General features: G+C 29.1%; 1 protein-coding gene across 1 annotated transcript in view; it reads left to right on the top strand.

Annotated features, from left to right (window-relative positions):
* The window catches only part of LOC148939826 (mutS protein homolog 5-like), a 140,243-nt gene that overhangs the window by 41,480 nt on the left and 84,198 nt on the right, over positions 1-14,565 (top strand). The window contains exons 6-7 of the mRNA XM_089106010.1: positions 2,611-2,749; positions 5,012-5,146. Coding sequence (XP_088962136.1) covers positions 2,611-2,749; positions 5,012-5,146 — 274 coding nt within the window. The remainder of the gene's footprint in view (positions 1-2,610; positions 2,750-5,011; positions 5,147-14,565) is intronic.

The raw sequence follows: 14,565 nt of genomic DNA, 5'->3' as shown, positions 1-14,565 counted from the left end.
TACAAAATCTTCAATGGTACACTTCAGAGAGGGCATTTGATTGGATATTGAAAGTTCGAGTTTGCTTTTAGAGTTAAAAGAGATCCGAGGGCAACTAGCCTCCCCCACGCCTTTTTTCAAACCCATCTGATGAAAGTTTTGAAATAGCCATTTTGTTAAAGATAGTTCAAAGGTCAGATATGAAAAACTCCTGTGTCAACGCAACCCCCCAGGGTCCGGGTGCAGGTGTTGTAACTCATGTTTTGGGGACATATATGGTTCTTATGGGAGGGATGCTCGTATAAACTTTGGAGAGGGCTCATTCTATTGGAAATTGAAAGTTCTCGTTCACTTTTTAAGAGTCAAAGGGATTGGAGGGCAACTAGCCCCCCTCTCCACGCCCTATTTTCTATTTTCCTCTAACCCATTCGATAAGAACTTTGAGAAAGCCGTTTTGAAAAAAAAATGGTTCAAAGATCATATAACAAAAACTCCGGGATTGACACAATCCTTAAGGGCCCGGGGTAGGTGTTGTAAGTTATGCCTGGGGGGCATATATATCTGTTATGGAAGGGATGCTCGTATAAAATTCAGAGAGGGTTCATTTGATTCGCAATTGAAAGTTCTAGCTCGCTTGTTCAGAGTCAAAAGAGATCAGAGGGCAACTATCTTTCACGCCCCTTTTCCTCCAAATGCATCCGATAAAAATTTTGAGATAGCCATTTTGTTAAAAATAGTTCAAAGGTCAGATAAAAAAAAAACTCTGTTGTCGACACAACCAACCAGGGCCCGGGAACAGGCGTTGTATGTCATGACCTGGGGGCATATATGATTCATACTGTAAAGTAAGAACCATATATGCTGCTATGGTTCCTTCTCTCACTGTAAAAGTCTAAAACCTACTGCGTCATTTGCGCTTTACTGAAAACTATATGTGTCTTTAACAGTCTTGGAAAGTAAAAACAAAATCAAATTGAATATTTGATGTATAATATATTAATCGTTTAAAGATCCATAAGTTCTAAATTTTATTGCACTGTAATTTTATTTTCATTTTTAATGCTGTAAGAACTGGAAAAGAAAATATTTGTAATATAATTCGTTGTCAGTGAAGTATCAATGACGCAGTAGGGTTTTGGTTTTTACAGTTAAGGATGGGGGCAGTATCCAAACTCTTGTTTGTGGTGAAACTATATCCGTCTTGAACAATTTTAGAAAAAAAACTAATAAATTAAACTGAATGTTTGATGTATAATGATGTTAATTGCTGAAGGCTCATCAGTTCAAAATTTTACTGTAATATTAATGTTTATTTTCAATATTAAGAACAAAAGAAAATATTTGTAATAAAATTCGTTTTGCGCCAATGACGCCAAAATGCGCCAGTGACGCAGTAGGTTTTAGACTTATACAGTGAGAGAAGTAGGCAAACTCTTGTTTGTAGTGATTTTTGTTCGTTTCAAGCTTGATTTGCATACTAAATTCAAGTTTCACTCGTTTTAAGATTTATTTATTCATTTACATTAATATATGTTGTATGTTTGTTTGCATTGATTCTTTAGTTATTTTCTGTTCGTTTGGAGTTTCATTTATACTTCAATAGAAAAATATTTTTGTTCGTTTTAAGCTTGATTTGCATACTCAATTTAAGCATTACTCGCTTTAAGATCTATTTATTCATTTATATTATTACTTATTATATATTTTTATTCTATGATTGTTTATTTAATTTATGTTCGTTTTGGGTCTCATTTATTCTTTACTAGTAATTTCTGGTTGTTTTGAGTTTGAATTTTAACAGTTATTTGAATCTGCTGATCTTAAATTTAAAATGGCCTTAACTTTTCTTTGAAAAACTTTTTTTTTTGCAATTTTTTTTTAATTAATTTTCTAGAAAAGGACAGTCAAACTATAGTACATAGACTAGGGAAAGAAGAGGTGGCAGTTGCCTTCAAATATGGGATATTCTCTGTTCGCATCCATTTTTTACGTCGAACTTATTTTATAGAATTAACGAAAGTATAATAGTTGAAAAGTAAAAATTTGCTTGAAGCCTTTTTCAGTGCAAAGAAAAATAGAGCAACCGAAAGTTTGAAAACGTTAAAAATGAATGCAGAAACTTCCAAACAGACGTTCAGATCTTTGTTTTATTCATTCTTCACAGATATATTAAAATTCTATTAGAATATACTAAAATAACAATATTAAAAGCTATATTTCATGAATCTAACAGTAAATGTAATAAAATGTGGAAGTTTCGCCAACTAAATATGCTTTACCAAATATGATTGTATTAAATTATTTTACGAATATATTATAACAATAATTATAATATAATCATAATTATAATTATATATAATTATATAATAATTATATAATAACAATAATTATATAATAAAAATAATTAATTGTAAATAACAATAATAAATAATAAATAACAATAATATAGATACAACAATAAATTATAACAACCATTTTTTAGGTCAATTTTGCTGCGTCCAACAAGGGATATAATTATACAATAACAATAATTAATAATAAATAACAATAATAAATCACAATAATTATATAGTAACAATAATATAATATATTGTTATAATTTATAGATAAATTATTACAATCATTTTTTAGGTCAATTTTCCTGCGTCCAACAAGGGATATTGAAGAACTGGAGAAAAGATTAAAAGCAATTAGCTTTTTCCGTAATCCTCGTCATAATGATATACTTACTACATTAACAGAAACATTGCAGCGGGTGAGGAAGATTAATGTGAGTATTTTCTGGCTATCACTCCTAAGGGTCGCATCTGACACTTTCACACTTATGAGGTAATTATCAAAAACTGTTTGATAAGCTGTTCTCAAAGGGAGAATCAGGAAGATAATGTGTATCCTGTTAATTTTAACCTTCTGATCATTACCAAATACTAATTACCAAGGGACAAAAACTATTATTACCATTTATTACCAGGATAATTACCAAAAACTATTTGCTAAGCTGTTCTCAAAGGGAGAATCAGGAGGGTAATGTGTATTCAGGCAATTTTAACCTTCTGATCATTATCAAATACTAATTACCAAAGTTCCAAAGCTATTGTTACCATAAATTACCAGGATAATTACCAAAAACTGTTTGCTAAGCTGTTCTCAAAGGGAGAATCAGGGGGGTAAAGTGTATTCAGTCATACTTTGATCCTGCTGATCATCAGTCTAAACCTAATTTGTAATAGAGGATGTGGAATATATCAAGCGAATAGATCCAAGTCACGTCATCTCTTCCTCGATAAAGAAAAAGCAAAAATTTTTGTAAATCAGCAATTGGAGTTCTTCGAGGGGGCGGGTAATAACCTTAAAAAGACAGTTTTTTTGGTAATGTTTTTCGAATATAACCTTAAATTTTGCCCTAAACAAATTTCAATAACCCTAAGCGTGCATAAAAGGTTTTCTTTCCATTAGTGCAACCGAATAATGTGGCAACTGAATATTTTGTCATAAAGAAGTGTACATGAACCCACAGCCTTGTTGGTCTTATTGTCTATTTTGGCTTTTTTTAAATTTTATATCACTTAGGCCTTACTTAGGCCAAGTGTAATTTATTTCACCGGTCTTATTAGTTATCGTCAACTATCGATAAACTATTGTCAACTATCAATAGTCTTCTTGGTGCCGGTTGGTGCCTCACTGATGACATCTATTTTGGCACAAGTAAAATTATGCGGGAATATTGTTTATGTAGAAATGTAAATTTGAATTTTCTAGTGTATCCACTTTACAATGGTATATACTTCTTGAATTTTAGATAACTATTGTGTTCAGGTCAGTCTATTACGGAGAAGCAAAGAATACTCTTAATCGAACTCACATCCACCTCATGAAAAAAAAAATCAAAAGTTTCATCCAAATGACCGCCCTCCGGGAAAAAAGTAAGGCTCCCTGCAAATATCTTTACTATATAGTATATAAATATATAACATATACAGAGTTTTATATAATATTTAAATATAACAATATTTTATATAAAATTTTTAGATAATTTTAACAGGCTTAAAATGTGTTTATTTTGTCACAATTATTAAATTTTTAATTTTAATAGAAAATTCTGGCCAAGTTTAATTACTGCAACCCAAGTCTTCAGGAATAGACAACACCATTGTATTCAGTATTAAATATTTTGCACAATACAACAAAACTACATACAATTTTAAAATGGATAAAAAAAAACATCAATTACGATAAATATTATATTCATTAACATATATGTCCAATAACTAATATCAAAATATAGCAAAAGCTGTATAGAATCCCAACCTGGTCACTGCAAAAGCTATAACCATATAAAATTTTATCTTTTTTTCACCTCGTGACAGTGTAGCGGATAAAGTCGCGCCTGGTAACTACCGGGACAGAGGTTCAATCCCGTCTGCCGCAAGGAAATCACTTTGTGCTGCGAATTTGTAAACTAATGTTTTTTTTGTAGAGAATATTTTAACGATCAGAGCTTGATTATTGCTACCCAACTCTTCAGGAATGCACTACATATAATATTTACAGTTAAATATGTTAATATATATATATATATATATATATATATATATATATATATATATATATATATATATATATATATATATATATATATATATATATATATATATATATATATATATATATATACATATATATATATATATATATATATATATATATATATATATATATATATATATATATATATATATATATATATATATATATATATATATATATATATATATATATATATATATATATATTACAATATATTAACATATAATATTTACAGGGCAATCTACCGGGTTAAAATATTTTGTCACCATTATTTATTTTCTTTATTTTAATAAAGAAGTTTTTTTACGATCAAATCTTGATCATTGCAACCCCAGTCTTCAGGAATGGACTATATGTATATTATATATTGACATATAATATTTACAGGACAATATACCGGGTTAAAATATTTTGTCAGCATTATTTATATCCTTTATTTTGATAGAGAATTCTGGCAAAGCTTGACTATTGCAACCCAAGTCTTCAGGAATGGACTACCCTCTACCAAACAACTTCTAGTCTAGCAAGTATTATTCATCTCTCACAAAAACTTCCGCAGGATATAGAAATATTTAAAAAGGTAAAGTATCTTTTCTGGCGCCTCCAGATTTTTTAATATTTATAAAAGTATTTTTCTTTGGATAGGTTACGCTGAACAAATTCCTTTGTTAAGTATATAGAAGATTTTTACAAATAAACTCTCTGCGAGTAATCCCGATGATATTCCTCTCTTATGCAAAGGCATTGTACTAAATGCTTTTTTCCTTGTTTCACCCCCTCCCCCCCCCCCACCCAGCTGGGAAAATCTTCTGCTACTATAGGAATATTGAGGTAAAGCCCATAGGATCAAATAAGACGGAAGGTTAGATTTGGCGCAGTCAGTAGCAGTTTTAGGCCTCATAAGCTGAGGGAGGAGGGGGAGCAAGGTATACCACAAAATACAAAATTGTAAAAATACAAAATTAAAGGAATTTAATGTCAGATCTCAGAAAACTGGGGGACAGCTGCTCCCTCCCACTCTGCCCTAGAACCGCCACTATGTGCAGTTTAAGTATGTTTACTTAAAAGTAAAGATGATTGACATTTTGCTGCTGTGAGATTCGTTTTTCTCTTTTTTTTTGCTTTTAAAGATTCTTATTTGTTAATAAGAAAAGGGGGCAGTTGCTTTTTTGCTTTTTAAGTTGCTTATTTTGTTAATCTTTGGATAGTACTTTTCTTTTTGAAAGAATAGACACATCTTTTATAATAAAGGTAAAGTAAGGTAAATGTGAATGGTATTTTGTAAACTCGTTAATATTTTGCCCAAGCACTTACAAATCCCCCCCCCCCCTTTGAGGGGCCTCGTGCTAATACTCTTTTTTTTGTAATTGTAAATGCGACAAAAAACAAGGAGAAAAAATTCAGTTTTGGAAAATGTTTCTACTGCAGTGTATAAAGTCAAAGAGCTGTTGAAAATTTCTAGACGGTAAAATAAGAAAAGAAGATAATAAAAAACTAATAAACTAAAATGTAAAAAATGGAAGAAAAGCAAAATGAAATAATGTAAAATCAAATAATGAAATAATGTAAAATGAAAGAAAAGCAAATGATCTTGCTTTAAAAGTCGCTTAAAGTCGAATGGAGAAACCTCCCATGGGCTGAAATAAATCTCCACTATAAAGAAAGTAAAGAAAAGAAAATAAAGTGAAGTAAAGAAAAAAAACACAAGTAAAGAAAATAAAAGATGTTTAAAGATAATTTAAGGCAATTAGCGTGCCCTAAAAACTGTTTAAAATAAAATGGAGAAACCCTCTCACAGGCCCTCAAAAATGGAAGATTTAAAAACCGAAATCGAAAATTTGTATTTGTAAGGTTAGGTCGTGTAAACCTAATCTCATGTTCGAAAAGTTTGGTTAAATTTTTTGGACACTTGCCAAATGCTGCGAAGTAAGGCACGGTAATTTTTAGACGAAAATATTAGACGAAATGTCTTTTTTAGATGGCAATGTTTAGACGAAGAGATTTTTAGAGGAAGATATTAGACGAAGTGTCTTTTTTAGATGGTAATTTTTAGACGAAGAGATTTTTAGACGAAATGTCTTCCTTAGATGGTAATTTTTAGACGAAGAGAATTTTAGACGAAAATATTAGACGAAGTGTCTTTTTTAGATGGCAATGTTTAGACAAAGAGATTTTTAGACGAAAATATTAGACGAAGTGTCTTTTTTAGATGGTAATTTTTAGACGACGAGATTTTTAGATGAAAATATTAGACTAAGTGTCTTTTTTAGATTTCAATTTTTAGACGAAGAGATTTTTAGACTAAAATATTAGATGAAGTGTCTTTTTTAGATGGTAATTTTTAGACGAAAATATTAGACGAAGTGTCTTTTTTAGATTGCAGTTTTTAGACGAAGAGATTTTTAGACGAAAATATTAGAAGAAGTGTCTTTTTTAGATGGTAATTTTTATACTAAGATAATTTTAGACGAAAATATTAGACTAAGTGTCTTTTTTATATGGCAATGTTTAGACAAAGTGATTTTTAGACGAAAATATTAGACGAAGTGTCTGTTTTAGATGGTAATTTTTAGACGACGAGATTTTTAGACGAAAATATTAGACTAAGTGTCTTTTTTAGATGGCAATTTTTAGACGAAGAGATTTTTAGACTAAAATATTAGATGAAGTGTCTTTTTTAGATGGTAATTTTTAGACGAAAATATTAGACAAAGTGTCTTTTTTAGATGGCAGTGTTTAGACGAAGAGATTTTTAGACTAAAATATTAGACGAAGTGTCTTTTTAGACTGTAACTTTTAGACGAATAGATTTTTAGACGAAAATATTAGACGAAGTGTCTTTTTTAGATTGAAATGTTTAGACGAAGAGATTTTTAGACTAAAATATTAGACGAAGTGTCATTTTTAGATGGTAATTTTTAGGCGAAAATATTAGACAAAGTGTCTTTTTTAAATTATAATGTTTAGACGAAGAGATTTTTAGACTAAAATATTATACGAAGAGTCTTTTTTAGATGGCAATGTTTAGACGAAGAGATTTTTAGACGAAAATATTAGACGACGTGTCTTTTTTAGCTGGTAATTTTTATAAGAAGAGATTTTGAGACGCAAATGTTAGACGAAGTTTCTTTTTTAGATGGCAATGTTTTGACGAAGAGATTTTTCGACTAAAATATTAGACGAAGTGTCTTTTTTAGAATGTAATTTTTAGGCGAATAGATTTTTAGACTGAAATATTATACGAAGTTTCTTTTTTAGATGGTAATTTCTAGACGAAAATATTAGACGAAGTGTCTTTTTTAGATGGAAATTTTTAGACGAAGAGATTTTTAGACTGAAATATTAGACGAAGTGTCTTTTTTAGATGGTAATTTTTAGACGAAAATATTAGACGAAGTGTCTTTTTAGACTGTAACTTTTAGACGAAGAGATTTTTAGACGAAAATATTAGACGAAGTGTCTTTTTTAGATGGCAATACTTAGACGAAGAGATTTTTAGACTGAAATATTAGACGAAGTGTCTTTTTTAGATGGTAATTTTGAGACGAAAATATTAGACGAAGTGTCTTTTTTAGATGGTAATTTTTAGACGAAGAGATTTTGAGACGAAAATATTAGACGAAGTATCTTTTTTAGCTGTGAATTTTTAGATGAAGAGATTTTGAGACGCAAACTTTATAAGAAGTGTCTTTTTTAGATGGCAATTTTTTGACGAAGAGATTTTCCGACTAAAATATTAGAAGAAGTGTGTTTTTTAGACTGTAATTTTTAGGCGAAGAGATTTTTAGACTAAAATATTAGACGAAGTGTCTTTTTTAGATGGTAATTTTCAGACGAAAATATTAGACGAAGTGTCTTTTTTAGATGGCAATGTTTAGACGAAGAGATTTTTAGACGAAAATATTAGACGAAGTGTCTTTTTTAGATGGTAATTTTTAGACGAAGAGATTTTGAGACGGAAATGTTAGACGAAGTGTCTTTTTTAGATGGCAATGTTTAGACGAAGAGATTTTTAGAAGAAAATATTAGACGAAGTGTCTTTTTTAGGCTTTAATTTTTAGACGAAGATATTTTTAGACTAAAATATTAGACGAAGTGTCTTTTTTAGATGGTAATGTTTAGACGAAGAGATTTTGAGACTGAAATATTAGACGAAGTGTCTTTTTTAGATGGTAATTTTTAGACGAAGAGATTTTGAGACGGAAATATTAGACGAAGTGTCTTTTTTAGATGGCAATGTTTAGACGACGAGATTTTTAGACTAAAATATTAGACGAAGTGTGTTTTTTAGATGGCAGTGTTTAGACGAAGAGATTTTGAGAATAAAATATTAGACGAAGTGTCTTTTTTAGATGGTAATTTTTAGACGAAGAGATTTTTAGATGAAAATATTAGACTAAGTGTATTTTTTAGATGGTAATTTTTAGACGAAGAGATTTTTAGACTAAAATATTAGATGAAGTGTCTTTTTTAGATGGTAATTTTTAGACGAAAATATTAGACGAAGTGTCTTTTTTAGATGGCAATGTTTAGACGAAGAGATTTTTAGACTAAAATATTAGACGAAGTGTCTTTTTTAGATTGTAATGTTTAGAAGAAGAGATTTTTAGACTAAAATATTAGACGAAGTGTCTTTTTTAGATGGCAATGTTTAGACAAAGAGATTTTTAGACTAAAATATTAGACGAAGTGTCTTTTTTAGATGGCAATTGTTTAGACGAACGAGATTTTTAGACTAAAATATTAGACGTAAGTGTCTTTTTTAGATGGTAATTTAACGAGCGTATCGTGTAGCAAGTATTAGACGAAGTGTCTTTTTAGACTGTAACTTTTAGACGTAAGAGATTTTTAGACGAAAATATTAGACGAAATGTCTTTTTTAGATTGCAATGTTTAGACGAAGAGATTTTTAGACGAAAATATTAGACGAAGTGTCTTTTTTAGATGGTAATTTTTAGACGAAGAGATTTTTAGACGAAATGTCTTTCTTAGATGGTAATTTTTAGACGAAGAGATTTTAAACGAAAATATTAGACGAATTGTCTTTTTTAGCTGACAATTTTTAGACAAAGATATTTTGAGACTAAAATGTCAGACGACGTATCTTTTTTAGATGGTTATTTTTATACGAATATATTTTTAGATTGAATTATTAGACAAAGTGTCTTTTTTAGATGGCAATTTTTAGAAGAATAGATTTTTATACGAAAATACTAGACGAAGTTTCTTTTTTAGATGGCAATGTTTAGACGAAGAGATTTTTAGACTAAAATATTAGACGAAGTGTCTTTTTTAGATGGTAATTTTTAGACGAAAATATTAGAAAAAACGTGTTTTTTAGATTGCAGTTTTTAGACAAAGAGATTTTTAGACGAAAATATTAGACGAAGTGTCTTTTTTAGATGGTAATTTTTAGACGAAGAGATTTTTAGACGATAATATTAGACTAAGTGTCTTTTTTAGATGGCAATTTTTAGACAAAGAGATTTTTAGATGAAAATATTAGACTAAGTGTCTTTTTTAGATGGCAATTTTTAGGCGTCGAGATTTTTAGACTAAAATTTTATACTAAGTGTCTTTTTTAGTTCGTAATTTTTAGACGAAAATATTAGACAGAGCTTCTTTTTTAGATGGCAATTTTTAGACTAAGAGATTTTTAGACGAAAATATTAGACGAAGTGTCTTTTTTAGACTGTAATTTTTAGACGACGAGATTTTTAGACTAAAATATTAGACGAAGCGTCTTTTTTAGATTCCAATTTTTAGACTCATAGATTTTTAGACTTAAATATTAGATGAGATGTTTTTTTTAGATGGTAATTTTCAGACTAAAATATTAGACTACGTGTCTTTTTTAGATTGTAATTTTTAGACAAAGATATTTTGAGACTTAAATATTAGACGAAGCGTCTTTTTTAGATTGCTATTTTTAGAATCATATATTTTTTGAATGAAATATAAGACTACGTTTATTCTTTAGCTTGCTATGTCCATAAGACAATATTATAATAAGTGTATTATTTAGAAGGCAGTTTTTATAAGAAGATATATTTTGAATAAAATATCATAATAAGTTTAATTTTTAGTTGGTAATTTTTAGAAGAAAATATTAGACGAAGAGTCTTTTTTAGATGGTAATTTTTAGACGAAGAGATTTTGAGACGAAAATATTAGACGAAGCGTCTTTTTTAGATGGCAATGTTTAGACGAAGAGATTTTTAGACGAAAATATTAGACGAAGTGTCTTTTTTAGATGGTAATTTTTAGACGAAGAGATTTTTAGACGAAAATGTTAGACGAAGTGTCTTTTTTAGACTGTAATTTTTAGACGAAGAGATTTTTAGACTGAAATATTAGACGAAGTGTCTTTTTTAGATGGTAATTTTTAGGCGAAAATATTAGAAGAAGTGTCTTTTTTAGATGGTAATTTTTAGACGAAGAGATTTTGAGACGAAAATATTAGACGAAGCGTCTTTTTTAGATGACAATGTTTAGACGAAGAGATTTTTAGACGAAAATATTAGACGATGTGTCTTTTTTAGATGGTAATTTTTAGACGAAGAGATTTTTAGACGAAAATATTAGACGAAGTGTCTTTTTTAGACTGTAATTTTTAGACGAAGAGATTTTTAGACTGAAATATTAGACGAAGTGTCTTTTTTAGATGGTAATTTTTAGACGAAAATATTAGACAAAGTGTCTTTTTTAGATGGTAATGTTTAGACGAAGAGATTTTTAGACGAAAATATTAGACGAAGCGTCTTTTTTAGATGGCAATGTTTAGACGAAGAGATTTTTAAACGAAAATATTAGACGACGTGTCTTTTTTTGATGGTAATTTTTAGACGAAAATATTAGACGAAGTGTCTTTTTTAGATGGCAATGTTTAGACGAAGAGATTTTTAGACTTAAATATTAGACGAGGTGTCTTTTTTAGATGGTAATTTTGAGGCGAAAATATTAGAAAAAGTGTCTTTTTGAGATGGTAATGTTTAGACGAAGAGATTTTGAGACGAAAATATTATACGAAGAGTCTTTTTTTGATGAAAATGTTTAGACGAAGAGATTTTTAAACGAAAATATTAGACGATGTGTCTTTTTTTGCTGGTAATTTTTAGAAGAAAATATTTTGAGACGGAAATGTTAGACGAAGTGTCTTTTTTAGATGGCAATGTTTTGACGAAGAGATTTTTCGACGAAAATATTAGACGAAGTGTCTTTTTTAGATGGTAATTTTTAGACGAAAATATTAGACGAAGTGTCTTTTTAGACTGTAACTTTTAGACGAAGAGATTTTTAGACGAAAATATTAGACGAAGTGTCTTTTTTAGATGGCAATATTTAGACGAAGAGATTTTTAGACTGAAATATTAGACGAAGTGTCTTTTTTAGATGGTAATTTTGAGACGAAAATATTAGACGAAGTGTCTTTTTTATATGGTAATTTTTAGACGAAGAGATTTTGAAAAGAAAATATTAGACGAATTGTCTTTTTTAGATGGCAATGTTTAGACGAAGAGATTTTTAGACGAAAATGTTAGACGAAGTATCTTTTTTAGATGGTAATTTTTAGACGAAGAGATTTTGAGACGGAAATGTTAGACGAAGTGTCTTTTTTAGATGGAAATGTTTAGACGAAGAGATTTTTAGACGAAAATATTAGACGAAGTGTATTTTTTAGACTGTAATTTTTAGGCGAATATATTTTTAGAATGAAATATTAGACTAAGTGTATTCTTTAGATTGTTATTTCTAGACAAAGATATTTTGAGAAGTCAATATTAGAATAAGTATCTGTTTTATATGGAAATGTTTTGACGAAGAGATTTTTCGACGAAAATATTAGACTAAGTGTCTTTTTTAGATGGAAATTTTTAGACGAAAATATTAGACGAAGTGTCTTTTTAGACTGTAACTTTTAGACGAAGAGATTTTTAGACGAAAATATTAGACGAAGTGTCTTTTTTAGATGGCAATACTTAGACGAAGAGATTTTTAGACTGAAATATTAGACGAAGTGTCTTTTTTAGATGGTAATTTTGAGACGAAAATATTAGACGAAGTGTCTCTTTTATATGGTAATTTTTAGACGAAGAGATTTTTAGACGAAAATATTAGACGAATTGTCTTTTTTAGATGGCAATGTTTAGACGAAGAGATTTTTAGACGAAAATATTAGACGAAGTGTCTTTTTTAGATGGTAATTTTTAGACGAAGAGATTTTGAGACGGAAATGTTAGACGAAGTGTCTTTTTTAGATGGCAATGTTTAGACGAAGAGATTTTTAGACGAAAATATTAGACGAAGTGTCTTTTTTAGACTGTAATTTTTAGACGAAGAGATTTTTAGACTAAAATATTAGACGAAGTGTCTTTTTTCGATGGTAATTTCTAGACGTAAATTTTAGACGAAGTATCTTTTTTAGATGTCAATGTTTAGACGAAGAGATTTTTTGACGAAATTATTAGACGAAGTGTCTTTTTTAGAAGGTAATTTTTAGACGAAAATATTATACGAAGTGTCTTTTTTAGATGACAATTTTTAGACGAAGAGATATTGAGACAAAAATATTCGACGACGTGTCTTTTTTAGATGGTAATTTTTAGACGAAGAGATTTTGAGACGGAAATGTTAGACGAAGTGTCTTTTTTAGACTGTAATTTTTAGACGAAGAGATTTTTAGACTGAAATATTAGACGAAGTGTCTTTTTTAGATGGTAATTTTTAGACGAAAATATTAGACGAAGTGTCTTTTTTAAATGATAATGTTTAGACGAAGAGATTTTTAGACAAAAATATTATACGAAGAGTCTTTTTTTGATGTAAATGTTTAGACGAAGAGATTTTTAAACGAAAATATTAGACGACGTGTCTTTTTTAGATGGTAATTTTTAGACGAAAATATTAGACGAAGTGTCTTTTTTAGATGGCAATTTTTAGACGAAGAGATTTTTAGACTGAAATATTTGACGAAGTCTCTTTTTTAGATGGTCATTTTTAGGCGAAAATATTAGACAAAGTGTCTTTTTTAGATGGTAATGTTTAGACGAAGAGATTTTTAGACGAAAATATTATACGAAGAGTCTTTTTTAGATGGCAATGTTTAGACGAAGAGATTTTTAGACGAAAATATTAGACGAAGTGTCTTTTTTAGATGGTAATTTTTAGACGAAGAGATTTTGAGACGGAAATGTTAGACGAAGTTTCTTTTTTAGATTGCAATGTTTTGACGAAGAGATTTTTCGACGAAAATATTAGACGAAGTGTCTTTTTTAGATGGTAATTTTTAGACGAAAATATTATACGAAGTGTCTTTTTAGACTGTAACTTTTATACGAAGAGATTTTTAGACGAAAATATTAGACGAAGTGTCTTTTTTAGATGGCAATGCTTAGACGAAGATATTTTTAGCCTTAAATATTAGACGAAGTGTCTGTTTTAGATGGTAATTTTTAGACGAAAATATTAGACGAAGTGTCTTTTTTAGATGGTAATTTTTACACGAAGCGATTTTGAGAAGAAAATATTAGACGAATTGTCTTTTTTAGATGGCAATTTTTAGACGAAGAGATTTTTAGACGAAAATATTAGACGAAGTGTCTTTTTTAGATGGCAATGTTTAGACGAAGAGATTTTGAGACGGAAATTTTAGACGAAGTGTCTTTTTTAGATGGCAATGTTTAGACGAAGAGATTTTCAGACGAAAATATTAGACGAAGTGTCTTTTTTAGGCTTTAATTTTTAGACGAAGATATTTTTAGACTGAAATATTAGACGAAGTGTCTTTTTTAGATGGTAATTTTTAGACGACAATATTAGACGAAGTGTCTTTTTTAGATGGAAATGTTTAGACGAAGAGATTTTTAGACTAAAATATTAGACGAAGTGTCTTTTTTAGATGGTAATTTTTAGACGAAAATATTAGACGAAGTGTCTTTTTAGACTGTAACTTTTAGACGAAGAGATTTTTAGACGAAAATATTAGACGAAGTGTCTTTT

The sequence above is a fragment of the Artemia sp. Qi Xiang Cuo genome, chromosome 20 (assembly GCF_049724085.1).
Source record: "Artemia sp. Qi Xiang Cuo chromosome 20, ASM4972408v1, whole genome shotgun sequence".
Classification (NCBI taxonomy): domain Eukaryota; kingdom Metazoa; phylum Arthropoda; class Branchiopoda; order Anostraca; family Artemiidae; genus Artemia; species Artemia sp. Qi Xiang Cuo.
The sequence above is the reverse complement of the archived record's forward strand: the minus strand, read 5'-3'. Positions and strand labels throughout refer to the sequence as shown.